Raw genomic sequence first — 26,141 nt, 5'->3', positions numbered from 1 at the left:
TCTGATTGATGTTAAAAGAGTTATTAAGAGTGACAAGGCTCAAAAGCGATGTCTGACGCAGACGTCTGAAGCGCAAGCACACAAACGCGCGAGTTCGTGACACTTGCTATTTATACGCATCTTCAGGAGACTGGGCTCGATATATATAGACATCTAACACAAAATTACAGGTTTAAAAATATCTGTTTTGACAAGAATTCACGCAGGTACGACCTATAATCTGTTATATCTGAAGTGAATGTTTGGTTAACTGTTAAGGAAAAGTATCTGTTGTGTCATTTATTACACGGCTCTCTGGAATGCTTGATTCTGATTGGTCAGTTGAGACATTTGCAGGTTCGTTCTTTTCAAATAATAACCGCTCCAAAATAATAACGCATAGCCGGTACTACTTGTACGAGTAAAATCGCTCCGCACCAATAAAGATCAATAAAGATTACTGTTTGGCGCCATCTTGTGACAAACACTGGACAACCACGACAAGATACAGACAGCTTACTGAGACTGAACTTGACAAAATAGAGCATGACAGCTACAAAGCCAACACACAAAAAAATACTGAATGGGCATTAAAACTTCTCAAAGACTGGCTAAAAGAGAAAAAATGGAGTCAGACAAGTATGAAGCAGAGGATCTTAATAAGGTATTACGATCATTTTATGCATCTGTGCAAAGTTTCGCGGAAGGATAAACATGTTAATTTAAAAAAATATGCCAATAAAATGTTTCAAATTCATATTCATGTCCGGTTTTTTTCTTATGTGACAAGTAGCCGTGTAATAAGCGGGATAATGTAGAGGCAGCCGGTAGTTATCGGGAAATAAGCCCCTTCAGTGTGATACAAGACCCACCCTGATCACACTGTCGGGGCTTATTTCCCGATAACTACCGGCTGCCTCTACATTATCCCTTACATATTAAACCCTTGCATTATCCTACAGTCTTAAAGTGGTCTGTCTCAATGTCAAAATTAAACAATAAAAGAAAAACATGTATGTATATTGATATTGTTTTTGCTTTGCATTAACAGGTATAGTTCTGTCATGCTTTGTCAGATTCCAACAATTGTTCCAATTGTTTTGAAGTTTTTTTAAAGAGAATGTTAAAATATAAATGACACATTTTTGAAAATTTGCTCATCCCAACTCAATTTGCCAGCACAGGTCACAAATGATGCAGCAGCAAACAGAAATGGAGAAAGAACAAGGTCTTCTAAAGGCAAAAACATTTATAAAACTATGGCTGATGGTTCTGTTGAAAATGTAAACAGGCTGTTGTAGATATACATTTGCATATAGCATATATATTATCCAAATCCATGCTGATTGAAGCATTAAAAACTTAAAAAGTGTTACATTTAGGTAAATTTAGAACAGATAAAAATGTGTGATTAATTTGCGATTTATCGCGAGTTAACTCATGAAATCATGCGATTAATCGTGATTAAATATTTTAATCTATTGACAGCCCTAATATATATATATATATATATATATATATATATATATATATATATATATATATATATATATATATATATATATATATATATATTTTTTTTTTTTTTTTTATATAATCTGGAAGGCATTGAACTTTTGTAAAAATCATAAAAAATGCTGGCGCTGGCTGGCAACTTTCTTTAAAACGCTGGTGGGCAAAGAGTTAATTGTATAATTGTTACTAGTACAATCAAAATTAGGAACGCCTTCTAATAACCTTATTGAAAGTGATTAGTTAGATACTAGCACAGTAACTTGAGCATTACATTCGCAAGTCGTGAGCATATTACAACAATTTGCGATAACTAAATAATTAGTAAACTTTATAATTGTTAATAGTCTCTAATAAGACAGTGATGAAGTAAATGCAGTTTAAAAATGCGACCTCCGAAGGATGCAGTCTTTTATTTGGTAAACGGCCAGCACCTCCACAAGAAATCTCGCGAAACACATTTAATCTCGCGATATCTCGTCGCACGAGATCTCGTCACACCCCTATAGCACACACATTCAAATTCACAATAAATAACTACTCTTTTACCAAAACTACTAAAACACAGATTCAAAGCTATTTAGGGCAGTTGTCGAATGTCATTCAAGCTCAAAATTTCTATCACAAAATAAAGTCTCATTTTATAAACACATAGGCAGACATCCACACAGCAGAGATGGGACACATATACAGTTGGTTAACAGAGTGAAACTCACAGCTCTTGGCAGACACAAAGCAAGACAGACGGCTGATAACTGACCTGCCATACCAGGGGCTCCACATGATAATTCGCAGAGGAGAGACAGACACTGAGCACGACAGTATGAGAGGATGCCGTGAGCACGCTGGCTATGATGGCATCCCTCATGGAGAAGGGAAGCATGGTGTAAACCACAAAGATGATGAACAAGAAGAAAGACACCTGAAAACAGAATAAACAGAGGAAAGGTTATCTCTGAGGAACAGATGCTTGAAAGCGGCAGTAAAATGTTACAATTGTGCAACTTGTAACCTAATGTTCCTTTAATTGTTGTCACAAGAGAAAGTTGTCATACGGGCTATATCTCAGCAGCGACATACAGTATGTAAACTGAAAGATATGAGAGGTTGTCCTGTATAGCGAAGAATAAGTCACAGCTGAAGAGCATTGTTGGTCAATGCAACCCCTTTAACCATGACTTATTCACGATACAGCACTAGCCTCAGGTACCTTATGGTTTTTATTAAACAGGTACCACACAACAAAATAATTAAAAGCAAAACAATACTTTTATGAGGTAAAATCACTAAATGTCTTTCTTCCGCTGGAATAAATAGTCCCTGAGCAACTGTGGACAGCAACAAAAAGTTTCACATTTGTTTACATTGCTAAAGGTGCTGTGCAGTGATACACAGAATCGTTAGGCGCAAAGATCATAGCTGTGTTTTATCATAAATAAACCACAGCTACCGACCAATCAGAATCTTGAACTATAACTGACTGTCTTATGAATACTTTTTTGTAAGGTTATGAGGTTTTAAGATATTCTTAAGAACATCTAAGTGTACTTAACTGTGCTATTTTGAAACATATTTATTTCAATACACTAGAAATCCATTAATGTATACTTTTTTTAGGTGCATTGAAGTACTACTCAAGTAGAACTGTTTACCTTTTATTAGTATATTTGTATTGCATAAGGTTTAAAAAATATTTATTTAAATGTAGTTTTAGTACATTCAAGTATACTTTATTTTTTACCTTGGATCTAATATATTCTGTTGTAGGGGTGGGCGGTATGAGCAAAAATTCATATCAAGGTATTTTTCACTCTTCAGCCGGTATAGCGGTATTACGGTATGTTGCCATATGAGATTTTGGAGTCACACTGTAGTAAACCTTAGTTAAATTACTGGCAAAATTTGTATTTTTAACCTTAATTTACTAATAAGTGAGGGATTGGACATAGACATGATTTTTTATCTTTTCCTATTTTTTCCTTAAAAAGTGCCATTATGTGGATTGGTGGACTCATCTTCTTATGCATATTGTCACTAATATGGGAAGTATGAAAGTATGGAAATTAGTATGGTCATTTGCTGGTAGGCTATATGCCTTACTACAATGTTTTACGCTACATCCAACAACTTTAAAGCTGTGTGCTGTGTATATCTTGTGTCTGTTTGATTTATAAATATACAGAGAACAAGATTTTCTTTTTGTTGCTAATATGAACATCTGATGGGAGATGCCATCTCACTTTAAATTATTATTAATCCCTGAACGCATTAATAAATGCAGTTTATTAACACAAGTTAGTTATATTAATTAATGTATTTATTGCATTTAATTTAATTAACCAGCAGATTCACAGTGCCAAAAATACTCCACTCATACGTTTTTATGCGTAAATATGCACTATGTATTGTTTAATAGCCTCTCTAATTAATAAATCTGCATTAAGAAAACAAAATTTACCATTAAAGGCTGTTTTAATGTGTTTGGTATGTTGCTTACGTTATCCGCTAAAGGACTCTGAAAGCGCTATTCATTTAACCGTAACTTCTCAACCATTTGCGCTATCAAAAAAGGAATGGTTCCTAAAAGAAGATAAATTGCACTTTTTGGCAAATTATGGTTTATTACGGTAATTTCTTGTAAAAAAAAAAGCCTCCTGAATGTATAACACTGTTGACGGGCTGTTGGTGCCTTGGGACTCGACAGCCCGACTGTTTAAGTTGATTTTCAATAAAGCAGTGTTGATTTTGTTCGCTTCTGGGTCCTCTTATGTTTAATGCTTAGGTAAGCCACGGGCTTGTTTCTCGCCAAACTCGCTGTATACAGATCACAACACCAGAAATATAGTCTTTGGCAGGATTTGCGTGCACTATTATGTGCATCCTCTTAAAAAAAAGATGATTAAAATGGATTGAAGTGCGATTGGAGCTTTTCGTTTTGTGTTTCTGTGGACAGCGCATCTCGGGAACGGAGGTATGACTTTTAAGACTTGGGTAAACTCCCGCGGGGTCTTAAAAAAATAACATTCAGAAAGTTAAATTCCTAGGATGAAGATCTGGGCGTTTTAAGGCCTTAGATATAACTTTCTGAAGGTTAGTTTTTTAACACCCCACGGGAACCCTGATAAGTTTAAAATATGTAACGCCGGTATCAACGGTTTTGCAAAATCCATATCATGGCGTGACACAATACCGGTAATTACTATCATACCGGTTTATCGCCCTCCCCTATCCTGTTGTAACCTTTTTGCCATTTTACACTTTTGATACACATTCTGTTTATATGTTTTGGGTGTGGACATTATTATATTTATTAGATCAAATACTTTAATGTTGACTTTGGGTGGATAATTTATTTTCATGCAAAAATGCTTATAATAGCATTATATTATTCGTTGTAATAAGCAATATTAGGCAATATAAACAAGAACTCCGTTTAGCGCTCTTATGAATGTTTTTAGCATTACTTTGTTTAACGCTCTACCTCCTAAACTGAATGAAATAACAAAGCCTTCTTCATGGCAAATGTTTACATATTTGGCATATTTCATTTAAAACCAATTATCTTTGTACCTGTTTAATTTTTCTACAAATTTTTAGTGTTGAAAGCGTTTCTTGCATACATAATCATGATGATTATTTCGTATGTCTTACCGAATGTATCATGTCAGTAATATAACCCGCCCACACTGAAAGATGCTGAATGATGTGCCATTTGATTACTGTTTAGGGGCTGGGCACCCTTATATTGCCAGTTATTAATACGAAAACAAGCAAAATAGGCTATAAAGAAAAATATAAGTTCAGACCTTGTCTTTTAGAAACAATTCGGAGACATCGCCTAACCTGCACATTTTCACTCGGCTGCACACATGGCTGCCAGCGTCTCACTGCTTGAACCAATCTCCATCATTTTACACTAAACTATACAGTAAACTGCCCAAACGTAATTATATACGCGAATGTCAATATGAGTCAGTTTAAATTATTCAATTGGAGAACTTCAAGTTGTATTTTTTGTTATGAAACAATGATGAGGTCCGGACCTCTGTGGCCTCATAGCTGGCTACGACCATGCTGAGGTACTCAGATTTTTGTGAAGAAAAACAGAGGGGGATGTTTTTTTTTATTCATGAAAATAAATTACGAACCACATGCTTATATTGATTATTCAGTGTATTAAGGTCGGCTAAAGGCCATGACCTCCAGCGTCTGTTGCTAGAGCACTTTTTGAGGTTATGTCGCGCTTCACGCCTCTACCACGAGTGATTTCAATGTTAAGTCAATGTGAAGACGCGTTGACGTGCGTCTGGAGGTCTCGCGGCGTGAATGAGGTCCCTGGCGCGGTACGCGTGATACGAGCGAATGGTGCTTTTGGTGCATTTTGCGTTTGACGCGAATTTGCGGCTGACACCCAAGTTGAAAAATTTTAACTTTGGCGGAATTTTGCGCCACATTAACCAATCAGGAGCCTGCTTGCTGCTGTGGCGGAAGCCCCGCACGGAGTCACTTATTCAACCTGAAGGAACGCTTGATATTGTCCATAAGCAGTCACCCAGAGCTATACGACACAAGTTCTTATTCTCATTGGGCAACCTGGTAAATTGTAAAACACATTTCACTTTTGAGTCACGTGACGTTTATCGACCCGCGCCGTTTATTTTCCCCCTATAGTAAGGTTACCAAATACAAACCGGTAATCCTCTCGATAAATGCACAATCAACATCAGTCATCTTGCAAACAGACAACCGCATAGCACTTGCCCCTCCCACAAGGAGCGAATTTAGCCTCTGACGCGCGTCAAATGCTTGCTTTTCCGCGTGTCTACTTTGCTCTTCGCATTCAAACTGATAAAGCGGCAAACTAGGTGCGGTAGACACGATTTTGGCGGCGCAAACGAGTTTGGTCTAAACGCAGCATAAGGTTAACTTTTACGAGCACAGTTCTCCATGACTTGCTGGCCTCAGTTACAGAAACTTAATAAAAGAATTAAGAAACTGCACTTTACATGCCAGAATGCAAAAACACTTGTTTATAATCATAATATTTAATAGAAAAAAACCACACACAACATACTCTCAATATAACTATAAATAGCCTATATATGCCTGCTTAGACAAGATATCGGACTAAGAAAATAGCAGACTATTTTTTTTGTTTTAGTTTTTTAGTACTTTTTTACTTTCCTGTCATCCTGGGAGTTTCTGCTGTCTCATTCTAAATGGTAATATTTCTTGAATTTGTTTTGTGGCGGTCCTATAAAATACGATGATATGCTGCCTGAAATCCTTTACATTTACTATTTGGCTGTTTTTGTGTTGAAAAAGACTATTAGTGTTTGGCGACATTTGGAAAATTCAGGCAAGGACTAAAAAGGATCATGATGACATAACCTATATGCGTTGTCTACTCATGAACGAAAGCACTGACAGTAATACTCCATTCCTGATTTTATTGTTGTTTGCACTATTGCGTGGCAGCTGTTTATATTCACAATGGGGATAAAAAATAATAAGTCAGTGGCAGGGATATGAAGACCAAAGGGGGGGGGGGGGTTATATCCCCCCAGCAAACCGCACCCTAGAGGTACTAATAACTCTTTAGGTACAAGACTATACTTTTTAAATGGGTGCCAGTCAGTGACAGCTTTTGTACCTTATTTTTTTGAGACTGTACAGAAATTGAGCTTTAGAACTAGCTCCATTCTCACATTGTAGTTTTTTCTTCTTCTTTTTATTGGGTTGTGTGTGTATTGCAATGACATCAGCTCAGTATTATCACTCTCATGTTCCCTGATCTATGAGTGACAAGTGTCAAGAGTCTTGATTAATGTTTCCCTTTCTGGTTTAATTTTGTTTATACAGTATAATGCTATTTTGCCTACACAAATACCTCTTGTAACACCTGTATACACAAAACTTTAGATATATCTGATAATAAATTAAATGTATAGGTAAATCTACAAGTCACTCTATGTTGCTGAAATTGTACCAAAATTAGCATCAACCTTTGTGTGATATCATGAAGAGTTTGTCATTTTCTGATATAAGCAAAACAGTGTAAGTACCAATGGATCAAAACATATTTCATTTTATACAGAGATAGTGTTTTCATCATGAAAATGAACATCCATGTCTTTTATGAATTCATAGCTTACCATCAGTCATTATACACTAAATATATTAGACAGGACACCTTAAAGCATATCAAATTCGAAGTTACATTCTCATTGTTTTACGCATTGCTCTCTATTTCATCATGCCTCGTGTGTCATTGAGCCACTTCTACAAACGCAAAGCAATATTAAAATTTTTGTACTGCTTTTCCAGACAACACCAGAAGTATGTTGTTATGAATATAAAAATAGAAATGTAATGAAACATTTATTAAACAATCATTATTACACGGCTTGTTGAAATGCTTGATTTTTGCAACATTTGCAGTTCTGTTATTCCCATATAACAATCACCTAAACACATGGTTATCTGGATGATGCAAATTATTTTGACAGGTACAGTTTAATATTACACAAAAAATAAATATAAATACGTCTTTTAATACCATATAACTTTGAATGTCTTGTTTTATCCTAAATATGAAAGTAAACGGTTTTCCTTGCGAAAGGTCTGCATTCATTAAAAATGAGCTAAAAATATTTCAAATCAATATTTAATGTTTCTTACCTTGAGTTATATACGAGAGGCAACCTTCCGATCTCTCTGATGAAGCCAATACGGAAGTGATTTAAACTGAAATTCATCGACTGGCCACTAGAGTCTGGGTCAAAAAGGGAGTCAATTCCCATAAACCTCCATGTTAAAATGGCCAACTTTACAGTAGAAAATAATATGTTTACAGCCTTGTACAAAAAGAGTTTCTGTCTATATAGCTAATGTTGCCCTTCATGAGAACTGTGAGTGGGGTGAATTGTTTTGTAACTCATCCGATTAAATGATATTAAGCCTTAAAGTTCTGCATAATTAAGGGCGTGGCCACTTGAGTGACGGTTGTACAGCCACTGCTGTCACTAGAGTCAAGCTAGGCGGGCGTGGTTTTAGCAACCAGTCACCTCAGCTTTACCCATGTCCCGCCTTTTTACCCATTTTCAGATATCCGCGAGTGATGCAAGGTGACGCGTGGCCAAGATGGCGGCGGCAGGCACCGCCAACTTTTAGCTTCAAAAACGATCTTCAGAAACCTATGGGTGACGTCACAGACACTACGTCCATCTTTTTTACAGTCTATGGTTATATAGCTGTGTAATAAATGGGTAATTACACTTTCGCATCAAGTCCTGATCACACTGCCAGGGCTTACTTCCTATACATTATCCCTTACTTAAAATATTTAATTTCAATCAAATTATTGCAGCACAGTTAAATATTTAGTCTAAAACCACTTCACATATAAATCTGCAACAAAATTCAGGCATTTAATCTATTGGCTTGTAGCTGCCTACTTCTAGGGATCTTTACGGGATGTGTGTGAACCACAGACTGTAAAAAATATGGACGTAGTGTCCGTGACATCACCTGTAGGTTTGTGAAGAGCATTTTTGAAGCCCAAAGTCATCACGCATCACTCACAGATAACTGAATATGAGCAAAGTGGCAGACGTGGGTGAGGTGCCTAGTTGCTTAAACCATGCCCACCTAGATCAACGGTAGTGACAGCAGTGGCACCCGTCACTCAAGTGGCCACGGCCTTAATTATGCAGAACTTTGAGGCTTAATATAATTTAATTATAAAAAAAAAATTCACAGTTGTTATGAAGGACAAAATTAACTATATTTATCAGATGCACGTGCGGTGACGCGATTAATCGTCTGGTCGGAAATGTACTTCCGGCCTCTATTTGTTTAATGGTCTGACTAGTTGCTGAACTCTTGAACAAATACCTCATCAAAAAATAACAATTCCTTTGTAATCTATGTGTTGTTTATTTTGCTTGTTATATAAATAAACTATATGTTAAAGGGACTTTGTTGTTATTGATTCTTAGCTTACACTGTAAAAAATTCCGTAGAAATTACAATGTTATTGCAGCTGGGTTGCCTGTAATTTACCGTAGATTTACATTTATGTTATTTACTGGCAAGAGTTTGTTCAAAGTTAAATAAATTTTAAATATTAACAAGTCTTTATCTTTACAGAATAAAACTATACATGAACAGCCTCATGCAAAGCATTCTGGGAACCAGAAATCATCATCAACAAAATGTTGCCAGTAAAAAACATAAATGTAAATCTACCCCAAATTACCGGCAACCCAGCTGCAATTTCTACAGATTTTTTTTACAGTGTAGATTACCGGAAGTTACGTTTGTTTATATTGTTACTGCTAAAACCGTCTATAGACCAAAATCACTTTGTGTACCAGGCTGTAAACATATTTATTTCTGATGTAAAGTTGGGCATTTTAACATGGGGGTCTATGGGAATTGACTCCCTTTTGAAACCAGCCTCCAGCAGCCCGTCGATAAATTGCAGTTTAAGTCACTAACGTGTTAGCTTCACGAGAGAGATCGTAAGTTTGCCCCTTAACGCAGGCACAGATTCCAGAAAATTACTGGCAGTATGAATGAACCAAAATCCAACAATTCCCAGATAGATCCCAGACACATTTTCCTATAATCTGTGTGTGCAAAAGGCTACAGAAAGTACAGCAAAACATTCAAATAAAGTGCTACCGTCGATGTGTTTTGTAATAACAAATTACCTTCATATTCAAAGCAGCAGATTTTAAAGGTAATGACCTATAGTATAGCTGTCCACACACCTGCGAGAGATCTCATTCACTCAGACACTCGAACATCACAGAGGTATGACAAAAATATTCTTACAATAATATTTATTTCTTATAATAACTTTGGAATTATTCCCATTTCATTTCTGCCGATTCAGTGGTTTGCAATCAAACGCAACTAAATTAAACTTCAGTTTAGATTAAATGTGAGTGCGCTGTCTGTGCAGATCAGTTTCATATCAAAAGTCATTTAGACCTGAATATGATACAAATATTTACAATATACTGTCTCACTGCAATGTTTTCTTCTTCTTTCAGCTCTGGAGATCTGATACTTAAAAATGTCACTAAATGCTTTAAATTTATTTCACAATTCAAAGTTGCCTAATGACACTGAGAATGGAAATTATTTTACATTATGCACCAATCATCCTATGACTTCTTTACTATGGGGCATTTTTACTGTATTATGTGTTCTGCTGGGTTTCCCAGCCAGTGCCGCAGTACTACGGGAACTTTACCAAAGGCGTCGACAAAACATCTCAAATGACTTTTTTGTGTTTAATATGACCGTCATTGATCTCGCTTTCCTGAGTATTATTGCTTTTAATGTTGTGAATTACATAGTTTGGCACATTAGCGAATTTGAATGTTTTTGTAATTTCATGTATGCACTAACCATGTCTGGCAGACCTCTCTTCATGGCGTGTGTATGTGGAGATTATTATTTTGCCGTAATTCATCCCATCATCTACAGGACCAGCAAGAAGACTGACATGATTAGAAAGACGATTGCCACGGTAATCTGGTTGTTTATGATCAGTTACGGATATGTTATAGTCATACATCCATGGACTTTGACAACGGCCATTGCATCTATACCGCTACTTATTGCCCTGCCTGTCATTTGTTTTTGTGATATAACTGTGTATCGGGCCCTGAGAAGAAAAGATCCCTCGGGAAAAAATACCGTACATCCACAGAAGAAGAGAGCCATGCGGACCATCATTAGCAGTTTTGTTATGACTTTCACTGCATACCTGCCACCAGCAGTTATCTTTGCGATGGGACACAAAATACCCATGAGTTTTGATGACTATTATTGTACTTTTATCTTTCTTGGAGTGAGTTTCACAGATTTGGGATCTGTCATTATGCCATTTATGTATCTTGAGAGTATAGGTCAGCTCGACCTCAAAAAAATACTGGAAAAAATTAACTTCAGGGGATGAACTTCATATTCTTCTGTATGTCACACTGTTAAAAATGGTGGGATGTGTTGACCCGTAGTTGAATAAACACTGGATAGAACCAACTGATGGACTATAAATAATTGTTTCATTGTAACAACAGCTCAGCAAAGGCAATCCAGTATTTTCCCAACCATGGGTTAAACCAACCTAAAATTTATTGGTGTACTATAATGATTTGAAATTTTGTGTGAAAATAATTCTTCTGCGAGTTATCAGATCTATTATGAAAAGTATCTGATTGTTGCTGTTCTGATACTATCTGATAGTCCCTATGTGTACAGTTGCCTAGTTAAACAATTCAGGTTAATTTTACATGATTTACTAACTTTTGTTTAAGAGAGATTATCTTATGTTCTTTAATGCTTCTACAGTACATTAAAATTGGATAAATTCTGTGTCAAGACATGTCGTGCTTTATGCTTTGTTTAAAAACAATTTAAGCTTTATGCTTTTTCATTTTACTGTAGTAAAAACACATATTCAAAATAGCGAGGTGAAGTAATGTGATGTTTTTGTGCTGTACAAATATTATAGCCTATAAAATAAATATAGAAGTGACCATCAGTCAAGCTTTACTGCTGCTCAAATTAGATGCAAAAGTTCAGTGTCAACATAAGGCATGAAGCCCTTGTTGATATTGAGTGCACTTCCAGACATTGTTTGCTTAAACACATACCATACTTTTTTACTGTTTTTTTCCTTATAATTCAAATTGAGTGATTATCTGTAGTATGCATTAATAAACTACCTGTACACCAAAATCCTGGGTTATTTTTTCTACCCTAACGCTGGGTTGAGCCTTTTGGGTCGTTTAATTGGGTTATTTTTTCAGTCTTGGGTAGTTATTTGAGTAGTTTTGTGGGACCCAATCATTGGGTTAATATTTGGATTGTTTTCACTGACACTTGAATTAATGCACCCCTCCCGTAACGCATTAACCCAAATCCTGGGTCAGATTAACTCAGTGTGTGGTGCTATTTGAATTCACTTCAGGAGTGAATGTTTTGGATGTTTAATACGCTTCATTTAATCAACATTTTTATCATAAATATATGATTTGCGTGAGGTTTTTACTCCATAGCCTATAAAAACCTAAGCAAATGACATGTTGCAATTAAGGAAGACGTGAATTATGATGCGATTAATGTCATGTAAACACACATAATCTGCTTTTTCAGATAATTAAAAAAATAACCGTTGCATAAACCACTTAAGCAGCTCTCACAGAACATTTCTGAACATCTTGTTGTGTTCAGGTAAAAAGTTAAAATTGCTTATCCTGCACCTCAACTTTTTACTTTGTGCTGAATCAAATCAACCCCACTGTTAAGTTACCTGTCGTGGGCATTTTGGACCATCATCGGGACAGACTCCAGTCAGCACTTTTCAAGAGGATATACTAAAAGTTAGTTTTTTTCTGGTGAAATAAAGGTTTTTACATTTATTTTTATTGTGATTAAGTTCTTAGATATTTTTGATTGAGGTAAATGGTAAATGGACTGCATTCATTTAGCGCTTTTAACAGACCTATGGCCGTCCTAAGCGCTTAACAAGTTGCCTCACATTCATCCATTCACGCACTCACTCACTCACTCAATCACTCACTCACTCACTCATATACTGACGGCGGTGTCAGCCAAGCTCTTCCGGAGCAGCTGGGGTTAGGTGTCTTGCTCTGTATTATAGCACATGTAATGTTATTAATAAAAAAAAACACGGGGTACCACGTTTGCATGTGTTTTTAATGTGGTGTATTTGACATCTGCAATAAAATCACAAAATTAAATAAATTAAATTAAATTAAGAATAAATAAATAAATAGTCCAAAATAGTAAATAGTCAAAATTAAGTAAAATTAACCCAATGTTTAAATAAAAATGGGACCATGTTTTAAAAAACAACCCATTTGCTTAGTTAAAATTAACAACCCAACTTAATGGGTCAAGTTAGCCCCAGCGTGTGTTCTGTCCTTGATTTGTCTAGCCATTGGGCTAAAAACAATTTGTTTTTTAGAGTGCAATATCTAGTTTGAATGGATTGTTAACTTCACATTTTGCCTTGTCTAGCAGACCTCACTTCGTGGCTTTTACCTGAGAGTTTATCTGCTGTACTTCATTCTATTATTATTTTCAAGACCAGCAATATTTTGGTTTTAGATAATGAAGTCTTAGTTAATATAAGGTATGGTTGCCTGGACAAGCTGACTGTCAGCTGGGGTGATTGCTTTACAAGTTTATCCAGCTTGGACAGGCTGCTCAGCTCACAGAGGGGTTGGCCATACACTGTCAGAAAATAACAGGAAATAACATGGGAATGGACAGCAACTAGTCAATATTCCAAAGGTTTAGTCTTAATTGTGGTCTGATCATCCTACCCCCTCTGCTCCTTAAAGGTCCCGTTCTTTCTGTGTTTTTAAAGCTTTGATTTTGTGTACAGTGCGAAATATAACATATGTTCATGTTTCATGTGTAAAAAAAACTGTATTTTTCACACAATTTACTTACCGTAAAACTTCAAATAATAGCCGAGTCCCAAATAGACGCCTGTCTCTTTTAGACGCCTGGTGTGACGACAGGTTTGGGTAAATAAACGCCTGTCTCAAATAAAGGCCTGGTCTGTTTTTTAGTTTCGGGTTGTATTTAATCTTTTAAAACCCGTCAGATAGTCTGTTTAAGACAGTTCTATGGTGCAGATTGAACACGCTAAAGTTTTTTTTGCTTACCGGTAGATGTCACGTGACAGACGCAGTCGTTGCTTTACTCATCACTATGACAACACAACAAGCTTCGTCGCCAGAATTGAGGTGTTGATGACAGTAGCGAAGTGGCAATCGAGGGAGTCAGTACTTTTCCCGGTGGGCCGGTAGTGTTTTGGGGCCGCTGATAATAGCCGGGCTTTCAGTCTTTTGTCATGCATGCACTCCCGCCACACATTGTATTTCTCACGCGGAAACACTATTTATCATATTTAATATGCTGCAGCACCTAAAATGTATCTGGCTGCACTGCTCTCTCTTTCTATCAAGCCCGTCTTCCCTAGAGTTCTAGTCGAGCGAGCCAATACAAAAAAAAAGAAAGAGGCTACACAATAGCCAATCAGAAAATAGCACTGTTGTATCTGGGTAAGATTTCACGCAACAACCAATAAAAAAACATATCATTGTTTGCTTTATTTATACTGCCAATAATTTAAGACTATTGTTATTACACGAACTAATTTGTTAAACACATTCAAATTAAAAATAAAACATAATATGTGGTAACCTCCTGCTGTCATGCTGGAACAATTAAATTAAAAGCCTGTCTCTTATAGACACCTGTCTCTTTTAGACGCCTGGTGTGATGATAGGTTTGGGAAAATAAAAGCCCGGGCTATTATTTGAAGTTTTACGGTATCTCTATATCGCTGTTTTCACTGTCCTCAAAACGGGCTGATGTCTTCTTAGTTCTATGAAGTCCCTCCTTCAGAAATACGTAATGAGTTCTGATTGTATTGTTAAGTGTGTTGTGATTCAATAGCAGCTTAGCTTGCCGTTAGCTTAGCTGGTGACTGACGTATTCCTGTGGGCGGAGTTTAGTCAAAAAACTGTTCTAGGGACATCATTAAAGCAGGAAGTAGAGGGCTGTAGTCCAAACCGGCCGTTCGCTGTAGCCTTTGAAAGGGGAATTCTGTTAAAGAAAATATATCGCCTGGCAGTGAACTTTGAGCTTTATCATTTTACAGGTATTATTTATGATATTATAGCACATTGCACAGTAACTAGGGTTTAAAAATTGGATCAGAATGAAAGAACGTGACCTTTAATCTGTCTTTACTGTAAATAAACTGTTTCAGATAAGAATGATGTCTTCTCAGACTACTGTTCTTCCCTTCTACAATGTAGGAACGTGGAGTATCAGCAGGATGTAATGAGTGGAGTGGTGTTACCCCTTTAAGAGTGGCGTGGCTACTTTAAGAGCAATGTGCCTTTGCTTTGTTGTTGTATATACTTTTGTAGATGTGTGTATGCGCAAAAGAGTGGACATTTTTAGTTTTAACACCACATGTATGTGAAAGTCTGATGCTACGACGGCTTTTCCTTTCATTATCCTTTTCTCATATCAGTGAGTATTTTTTGTTTAGTAACATGTTTTCTACGGAGGATTTCCCTGTGTACGGAAGAATCATTTTTGAGTAACACGTTTGTGAGTTCTCCTTAATTTTGCGGGGCCTAACATTGCATAACTATGCTTAATCTCCAAAAACGAGTTACAAGGACTTTGCCTGGATTTACAACATTTTTAATCCAGACTGATTACCCCGTCTGTATAGCTTGTGCTCTGTGGCCTTTGTTGTACTACTTCACCTCTTTCACCTTCAAATCTTTTTTCTTTTCTTTTGAAAGTCTTGAGGTTTAGCCATGTTAGTTTCAGTGTAGACTCACTGGCAGAGTAGTTTTGATGTTCCTCCTCATCCGTGATGCTGATTGTGTGCCCCCCCCTGTTGGAAGCCGCATGCCCCCCTGTTAGTTATGGTCTGGTGCAGACTCTGTCTAAGAACCAAACTTGAGGCACTGCAAATTGGCATTGTTTGGTTAGTGTCAAACATTTCTGTTTCAGGCGGTTCAGCACCTTGAGAAGCCTTGTATCATGTTCTTTGCATGTATACCCTGGACACTAGGATGCCATCAGTGCCCTCCAGGCCCTCGGGCAGCTGTGGCAATTGTTTCTGAAAGTGTTCAGGTGCTGAGGAAATGCCAAATGGAAAGCGGTGAAAACAGCATGTTCCATAAGGCATAATGAAGGTGTGAGTCTGGCCGAATGTTTATGCCAAGGAATCTGCCAGAATCCAGTAGTAGCATCCAGTTTAGCAAACAATGTAGCGCCTTACAGTTTAGCTAGTGTTTCGTCAACTGCAGGAAGAAAATGTCTTTCTCTGCAGACATTGTTATTCAGAAGTGTTAAATCAACACAGATTCGAATCTTGCCATTTGGTTTCAGCAATATCATCATACTTGAACACCAATCTGTTGCTTATTCAATGGGCACTTCAAACTTCCCTTTCTCCTGTATTTTAATGTCGCTTGGTCCACACAGCTTTTTATTCGGCGGGCTAAGGTCACAGTGGCTGCTCTTTGAGTACATGCTTTCTGTGATGGCTCTTTTTTGCTGCTCCTGTGTCCAGTTTGAAAAGAACTTGCTTGACGTTCACTGCAATGGACTTTCCCAGAGATCAAACAAATTTTCATGTTTTTAATACTCCCAAGAACACAGACTCAATGCTCTCTGACTTTTCATCAAGATATTTTTTCGTCCAGTCTTTTCTTTGTTTTGAAGACTTCTGCAAAGCGCCCTTTTCTTGCACTTCCTACAATCTGCCTCCCTCGCTGGACAGTTGATCAGTAAGTGTGCTTGTGGGTTTCCACATCTGCCACATCCTTTTTGGCCTCATTGTATCTTGTCTGTTTGTCTTTGTAATCCTATATGTGCACATTTTCGTTTTACTTTGTATTTTAGCATGTCTATTTTTGCTTCATTTGAGTCACCATGTGCTTGTCTTAAGATTGTCTGCTGCTTTTTTATTTCTTGATTTGGTCTTATCTTTGCGATGGCTTTACTGAGTGTGAGCTCGGGTCAAGCTGTAGTCTCTCTGACAGTCCATGATCGCTTATTCCAACTACCAGCCAGTCTCGAATCATTTCCTCTTGAATGACTCCGTACTGGGAATTTTCTGCTAATTTATAAACTCCAGTAATGAGCATTTCAGCAGACTCAATCGGTTCTTGGCACCTCTTGTTAAATTTAGCCTCTAGTGTTTATAAACTAAGTGTTTCTCGAACTTTGTCATATTTATTCCTGTTTTCTTCAGAGAAAGCCAGTGTGCACATGATATCATCAGCTTTATCTCCCATTGTGTAGATAAGTGAAGTGACAAAATATTTCTCGCTTCTTTCACTGATCCCCGCTGCTATACGGAATCTCCCGTCTAATCCAATTTGGCCAGCTGCCAAAATCATCAAAGTCGAAATGTATAAACAATAAGCCAGACAGAACTTATAAGTGCCGGTCAGCCACTCAATACTGTTTGTTTTCCCCAAAACTTCACTTACAAACTCTTGTTCTCACTGAGCTGGTGTCACCACTTGGATAACGTGGAAAGTCCTCTATTGACACCATGTTATATTATTAAAAAACAGACATGAGACAGTGTGGACAAACTTCAACTTACTGTGCATGTCCACATTACACATCCAAAACATCCTATAAGTACACTTCCAAGCTAAACCAGCTGAGCACCAACTTGATCAGGCAGGGAGTCCAGCTAGATTAAGGATGGGCAACTTCGGTCCTGGAGGGCCGGTGTCCTGCAGAGTTTAGCCCCAACCATAATTAAACACACCTGAAGCAGCCTGTGCTGAGGCAAGTTGGAGCTAAACTCTGCAGGACACCGGCCCCCCAGGACCGAAGTTGCCCATCCCTGAGCTAGATCATCTTAAATCAGCTAAGACCAGCAAAACCAGAAAGACTAGCTTCATTAAGTAACAGGGTTACAGGGTTGTTTAATTAGTAGCTGCGTTTACATGGACAATTGAAGTCGGTTTCAATGCTCAATTCAAATGAAAATGATCCATGTAAACACCTCAGTCAGATTTAAAAAAGCCAAACCGATTAAAAATCAAATCGGTGTGAGAGGAGTGGTTTATACCTTTTGTAATCCACTCAAAAGTAAAGTTAAACACTTGATCGAATTGATAACTGAAACTGGGACGCTCTGTCCATGTGCAATCATCTTCTTTTTTTTTAAATGGCGGTTGGCAAACCCACTTAAAGATGCATTTCCGCCACCTACTGGACTGGAGTGTGGAGAATATGTGCATGTGCAATGACATAGAATCGACATAATGACGTATGACGCAAAAAATGTAAAAGCTTTTGTTGTTGAAGACAAGTCTTGTCATTCTTAAATTTTCCTAATCTCCTTCCAATCCTCTGTAAAGTAATATGAGACAGCGTTGTCCAGTCAGTCCATGATTTATACTCTGATCCATAAAAGCGTGTGTTTCATTTGCGCGGATGGTCCTTGCAGCACCACGTGAGGTCAAACACCGATTTTGGGCACACATGAATACCGTATTTTTTGGTCTATAAGCCGCGTTTTTTTCATAATTTGGCTGGTGCTGCGTCTTACAGTCAGGTGTGCCTAGTAAGTCAGTATGAATTAATTTTGACATTTATGAGGCAAGAGACAACATTACCATCTACAGCCGTGAGAGTCTGCCATATGCTGCTTCTGTATTTATGTAATTCAATGGATTCTGTAATGTGGAATGACGAGTATGCGAACTTCACGCTAGTTGGCTTGTTCAGGTAAGTTCTGTATGCTATGGTTTATCGTGTAAATAACTGATAATATTACTTTAACATACAGACATCTATTCATTCTTCTGTTCTGTCTGCTATTGTTTAGTTGAATAACTTGTCTTTCCAGATTAAATGCTCAACATAAAGGACTGCCCGGTGGCCCGGGGCAAGCGTGAGAGATTCGGGACAGTTAAAAGTATTGTCACTTGCCTGATCGGGCCAGTGCTTCACCCCCAGTCATTAAAATATATATTCACCAATGTATATTATTTAACATCTTGGAAGCAGACATTTACTTGGGTAAAACACGACGAAAGAAACGATGCAATATTTTGCACAGTTTGCGGTCAGTTTACAGGTAAAGCAGAAAAGTTGGGAACCTTTACAATTATATTTGATTTTTGAATTATTATTTTTAAATACTGATATTTTTTATTGGCGTCAGTAAAAATTTTGGCAGGGCAAGTAAAAACATGAACCACTTGCCCAACCAAGCCAGTATAAAAAATTATTTGCGTTGAGCCCTGAAATGTCTGTTCTTCGGCTTGGATTTTGTGAAATAATTTTCTAAATAAACACGACGTATAGTCCATTGTGACTTATACATGTTATTTCGTCTTAATGATGCATTTTTTAATGATGCGGCTTATACTCCGGTGCGGTTTATAGTCCGGAAAGTACGGTAGGAATTTTTGCTGCTGCTTAATAATCAGCGTGGCACAAAGCTCAGTGTGCTTGTCGTTTATTAATTATGACATTAAATAGATGCACAGCGATTTTAGGAGGATATCTTGTATGTGTATCTTGAAACAGTGCGAAACTATATTTGTGCAATGTGCGGATATCAAATGAGAAAAATTTATTTGAAGCCTGTGCCATATATCAATCCGATCACATTATTAAGTGTTTATCTAAACTCTACAATAGGATTTATCAATCAGAATGATTTCATTCCAAATAAAAGATAAACGTAAACGGCCCACACAGCACATTGCATAACCACAGTGTCACGGTCCAGTGTAAAACACATACAATCTAATATATACACTTTTTAATATACTTAGCTGGTTTGTCTGAACGTTCAAGAGCGTGGAAAAATCTTTTTCTCATAAACAATCTTACAAAATTACAAATTCAAAACATTCAAAAAATTCAGTTGCATATGTCCAGAAGTGCTACACTGTAAAAAAATTCTGTAGAAATTACAGTATTACTGGGTATTACTGGCAACTAGCTGCCAGTAACTTACTGTAGATTTTACATTTTATGTTATTTACTGGCAACAGTTTGTTTAAAGTTAAATGAACATGAAACATTTTCAGTCTTTATCTTCTACAGTAAGTTACTGGCAACCAGCTGCATAATTACAGCTAATTTTTTACAGTGTACACCACAAACGCAGGAAACTAAACAAAAACCTTACAGTAGGTTTCATGTGTATCACGTAAAGTCTAATAAGCAATATTTACTGTATTGTTTGACCATTTTGGAGCTTAACATCCCAAAGTCCTACTCAGTGATTTTGCATTAAAAAACCATTGTGAACATTACATTACTTTTACCTAAAGAAGCCATTTTGTTCTGAAAATTGTGGGTTTATTTAAATTTTGTTTGTGTACATATGTCCTGTATTTTCAGATTGTGTGTTAATAAAGGGGCAAAAAATAAATATGGATGATCATTAAACTTTTGATAAAAAATAAAGCTGGTCCTTTGAATAATACTGTAAATTAAAAAAAAAAAAAATACTGTGTGGTTTATTTTTCTAGTGATGAATAGGTCAATATGCAAAACTTGTAGGGCTATATACACATGTGGGAGTCTGCAGCTCACTATTCAAAGCCCGATTATTTCCAATGAGGTAAGACAAATATTATATTACAATGATTTCTGTTCTGCAATCAGCATGTTAGTCTTATCCTGTACTTTAGAACTGAAAAGAGATCAAAAGCAGTTAAACTTGACCATTTTTAAAATATTAATAATATAACACATTCAATTTTTCTGGCATGTTTTCCTCATTCAGTTTAGGAGATTCATGAATTAAAAATGCCAGCAGAGACGAGGACTTCATTCGAGAATTCTTCAGATTTCTTGAATCACAGCCAGAATCCGAACTATTTTTTGATCTGCATTGAACAGCCGATACGCATAAAGTTATGGATCGGTTATTCTACATTTTGTTTCCTGTTTGGTCTCTCAGCGACACTGATGGTACTACGGGAACTCTGTCAAAGATTACAAAAAAACACAAATGACTTTTTTGTGTTGAATCTGACCATTAATGATCTCATATTCCTAACTTTTCTTCCTTTTAATGTTACTAACTACACGGTTTGGAACGATACGGCATTAACACAGGTCTGTAACTTTATATATGCAATATCTCTATATGGCAGACCTCTCTTCATGGCTTGTGTATGTGGAGATTATTATTTTGCTGTAGTTCATCCCATCTTCTACAGGACCAACAAGAGAACGGACATGATTAGAAAGACGATTGCCACGATGCTCTGGTCGTTTATAATCTGCCTTGGATATCTTGTAGCATCAAATCCTTGGATGTTTACGACAGTTATTTCATCTGTACCTTTGCTTTTTGCCCTGCCTGTCATTGGTTTTTGTGATATATCTGTTTTTTGTGCACTGCGTAAAAAAGATCCCTCAGGGAGGAACACTGTACATCCACAAAAGAAAAGAGCGATGCGGACCATCATTAGCAGTTTTGTTATGACTTTCGCTGTTTATCTTCCACCAGCAGTTATATTCGTAATTGGAAACAATATGCAATTGAGTAACAATCAACTGTTCTACTGTGTTTTTAGCTTTCTTGCAGTGTGTTTATCAATGTCAGGCTGTGTCATTATGCCAGTGCTATATCTGGAGAGTATAGGCCAGCTCAATGCGCAGAAATTGTCTGAAAAAATGCACTCTTTTACTTCTTTTTTTGTACATGGAAATTAATCATTTTGTAAAACATCACATTCAATACGATTCATTATTACTGTATATTCAGATGTGTAGGGTCACTTCAGCTAATATGTTTTTTTTAACATTAAAAAATCTACACAATAAAAATAAAGGTGCTTTACAATGCCATAGAAGAACTATTTTTGGTTGAATGTTTCTATTAAAAAAAAAACTTTAAAACCTTTCTGTTTCACAAAAGCTTATTTGTGGGGAAAAAAGTTTCTTCAGATTATAAAAAAGTATAAAAGAAATGGTTCTTTAAAGACCCTTTGACTGAAAGGTTTTTTGTGGAACAAAAAATGGTTCTTATCGATGTGAAAAACCATTTGTTGCATCTTTATTTTTGAGAGTGTGAAGGCATGCTTCAATGTATAAATTCATTTTGTAGACCAAAAATATTAAAATATAATTTTTCAATCTTAAAATGTATGACTTACTGAATAATGAAGAGAAAAACCTCAAGAAGAGGGTGAAACCTCAAGAAGCTGATTAATTGAATAACATATTTTTACAAATTTTAGAAAAATTGTGACTATTACAGTGCATTTTTTTTTTAATAGTTAAAAGAGTTTTTCCAAAGTTTTGATGATCAACCAACCATTAAGTAAAAAATTGACAAACCCAGCTGTTGGTTTAAATTAACCCAGAAAATGTTTATTTGAACCGACAATAAGTTAAAACAACACAGCATTTTTGTTGAAACAACCCAGCAAAAATAAATTGTTGGCTCAATGAATTATTTTTTAGTAACTAGTTGCACAGAAATTTTACGTTCACTCAATTTCTGACTTCAAAGTGTTACCTGAATTGATGTTTTTTAGTTGGCCCAAACTTGACTCAAATATAAAAAAGTATGTTTGCTCAACTAGCTTTATAGTTCGTTCAACTAAAATGTTTTAATCAGTTGAATCTTTAAAAACTTACAGCAAAGACCTGGGCCCGGTTCCCCGATAACGCTCACTCTTAGCACGCTAAGAAGGCTCAAAAAGATATATCTTAGCAAAGTTGTTTATGTTCCTAAGTGTGTTCCCCGAAGTGTCTCTTAGGAAGCTTCTTAACACGCTGCCTCTAAGTACGACGTAACAATGTCGCTGTCCCAAGTGAAGGTGCTGAATTATTTGCGATCGATCGCTCAGGGATCGATTCTACACTTCACGCGAAGGTGCATTACGGCGTTAAGAAAGACAACACGCTCTATACAAATGAAACATTACTCAAATTATTCCAGTAACATTTATTTTAACATAGTTTAAGTTATCCGTCAAATATAGACTATTAATTGAATTATAAAATTGTCAGTAATACGGGTAGACGAACCGGGTAATCCTCGCTAATCATCCACGTTAAACATGGGTTTAACGACTTAAAAAAAAATATTTCATACCCTTTTATAATGGTAATGTACTACGATCAGAATTGATTGGCAAGCAGCTGCAGTTACTTCTGTTTAATGAGGTATTGGTGGCCATTGTTTAATGTTTTCAATAAAAAGCAATATCTACAATGAACAGAGAGAGAGAGAGAGAATTAGATACAGAATTATGGTCTGAGAAGATCCAGCAGCTCCATAATGGGTTGTCTTGGGAGGCAATTTTTTTTATTTAGCCACGTCAGGCAAATTGTCAAAAGGTTTTAAGTGTTGCCGAATAAAAAAAAAATTGGCATGGACTAAACGGTTACGGGGTTACCGGTGTTGTGTGAAAGTCTGTTCCCCCTGTGTTTCCCTTTAGTTTAGTCTTTTTATCGCGTTTTTATCACATTATATGTTTATTCTTTATATACATTGAAATTTTAATGGCTACTGAGATGTATATGTGTGCATTTATGTAATGTATCTTGACTGTTCTTGATTGCAAGTCAATTATTTTTACAGTATGAATCATATTATATGTATAATATATATTTATTATGTTTGGAAACATAACAGTTTTAAAACAAACAGTAGAGAAAAAAGAAAAGAAAATGACAGGCTATATGTTAAAAGACATAAAACTGTCAAATATGAAATATTTAATAAATTGTGTAATAGAATACATGATATTATTGCTTTTTAGTATAACCAATTGAAATCTTTGATCTTTCTAAATAAATTATAAATATAACGTGATGAAAACGTTATAAACATAGAGGGAACAGACTTAAATGAGGAACAAACACCAGCGCCGTCTTTGATTCATTAGTTCTGATACCAAATAAAGTCAACTGCATAAATAGTCCTCTATCCATTGCAAACATATTTTATTATAAGTCTTAAAAATGTCCATAACATAAAATCATTGTCAGCATACCATGACTTGTGCTGCGCTGCACTGATTTCTAAAGACTGCGGCGATAGCGTTTTGAGCTCAAACAACGCTAAGAGAGAGCTTACGAATGGTCCAGACCAACCTTACGAAAGTGTGACTTACAGAAGATATACTTGGCGTACGAACGTTTTGGGAACCGTGCCATAGAGTTAAGAGAGAGGTTAAGGAATAGGTTAAGAACTACTTAGCGATAAGAACGTTTTGGGGAACCGGGCCCTTGTCAATTAAAATTTAAGTATTTACTCAATGTTTTATGTGTTACTTCAATTAATATTTATTATTTGGACATTTTTAATAAACTTTTTTAAATTATTTATGAAATAAATTTATGCTGGTGTTGTTAACAAAATAATTAACTTCAGTCACATAAAAACAAAAGCTTTATTCACTTATCATACAGACTGAACATACAAAATTAAGTCTTTTCTAAATAGAAAATAGAAAAAGCACTCCAAAGTCAGTCAGAACATCTGCAGGGCCATTTAGGAGACTTTCTTCAGCCCTCTGGTCTGCCTCTCCACATCATCACCGCTCTGATTTGATAAACAGAGGAATATAAATACACACACACATACATAAATACATGTTTAATATAATAAAGCTTGACGGTGAAAGACTTTAGTCCCTAAAATTGCCAAGTTTTCTCGGACAGGGACAAAAATACTGACATCTCTTAACATATGAGTGCTATTGTTTTGTCTCAAAATGCACGCCAGTATTGTATTTTATAAGGTTTGTTTGTAAAAATGTCCCAATTATAATTAAGACCAAGTCCTAAACCCTGTCAACCAACTCTATATCCAGACTATCTTAACTAAAATACCTCCACTTTAACTCGGACACATAACATAGCACACCTTTATATAACTTATATCTTTACAAAAAACGTTGAGTATTTGTGTCTTTGCTAATTAATATAGTTTAAAATAAAAAAATTTTACAAACACTTACCTGACGTGAACTTGAGGAAACGGCTGATGACTTGTGTCGTTGTGTGAATGCGGATTGATCTCAGATGAAATGACCTGTGATCCAGATCCGAGTCAAGACATTTTAAATTTAAAACACACGCCCATACATACACACACACACACACGCGCGCGCACACACACACACACACGGGTATATTTAGAAGTTTTATTTAAGATTGTTATGATATTGGGACAATTTCTCCACCCGCTCCTTCAGCTCTGAAGTTCAAATTCGCATGCAGTCCGGTTACAAATGTAAAAGATATGAAACATCACTCAACAGCGATATCAATTAAGTGCAATCCTAAAATATGATTTCAAACATAACCCTTTCATTGTTAAGTATGAGAAATTAAAATGAATTAAATCACGTTTAAACGCCACAGAGATATCAGAGCCAGCAGTCTGATGCGCTTGCCGAGGCGAGGCTGCGCTGGGCGGGGTGTGAGTGCTTGAGCGCTGGTGATTTTCTGGAGCTCATCTGGAGCTCTTCTCCGTCCGAAAGACGCTATCTTTATTAACCGACTATGAGGCGCGGGAGTTGACAAAAGTGAAGCGAACTCGAGAGAGAGCGAGACCGCGCGAGAAAGAGTGAAACCACGCGCGAGAGACCGAGTGTGCGCGCGAGAGAGACCGAGTGTGCGCGCGAGAGGGAGCGAGACCGCGCAAAAGACCGAGTGTGCACGAGAGAGAGCGAAACCGCGCGCGAGAGGGACCGAGTGTGCGCGAGAAAGAACGGGTGTCGGGTAGAGGATCAAATATACTGAACAGTTTTAACTTGTATGGTTGCGTTAAGTGGAGGTATAATGCATTTTTTAAATATGTCTAAAAAGAGTTTTATTATCAATTATGCTAGTACTAAATTATTTGTCAGTGCAACGAAATATAGAGATATTTCAGAGAGCTAAACACTTGTGTGAGAGTTTATGATGAATGTATGCTATCCAGAAATTTTAACACCATGGAGCACTGTCACAGGTTATTGGAGGAACATTTTCAAATTAGGATGTTGGATCATAGGCTATAAGCAATACTTTGTATGAAAAAAGATATGTATAATTTTAAC

At 36.5% G+C, this 26,141-nt stretch overlaps 1 protein-coding gene across 2 annotated transcripts in view; it reads right to left on the bottom strand.

Annotated features, from left to right (window-relative positions):
* Positions 1 to 26,141, bottom strand: part of adcy2a (adenylate cyclase 2a) — a 165,292-nt gene that overhangs the window by 72,104 nt on the left and 67,047 nt on the right. For both annotated transcript variants that reach the window (XM_073871868.1, XM_073871869.1), the window contains exon 3: positions 2,252 to 2,413. In XM_073871868.1, the coding sequence (XP_073727969.1) occupies positions 2,252 to 2,413 (162 nt within the window). The remainder of the gene's footprint in view (positions 1 to 2,251; positions 2,414 to 26,141) is intronic.

This window comes from Misgurnus anguillicaudatus, chromosome 10 (genome assembly GCF_027580225.2).
Source record: "Misgurnus anguillicaudatus chromosome 10, ASM2758022v2, whole genome shotgun sequence".
Taxonomy (NCBI): domain Eukaryota; kingdom Metazoa; phylum Chordata; class Actinopteri; order Cypriniformes; family Cobitidae; genus Misgurnus; species Misgurnus anguillicaudatus.
The sequence above is the reverse complement of the archived record's forward strand: the minus strand, read 5'-3'. Positions and strand labels throughout refer to the sequence as shown.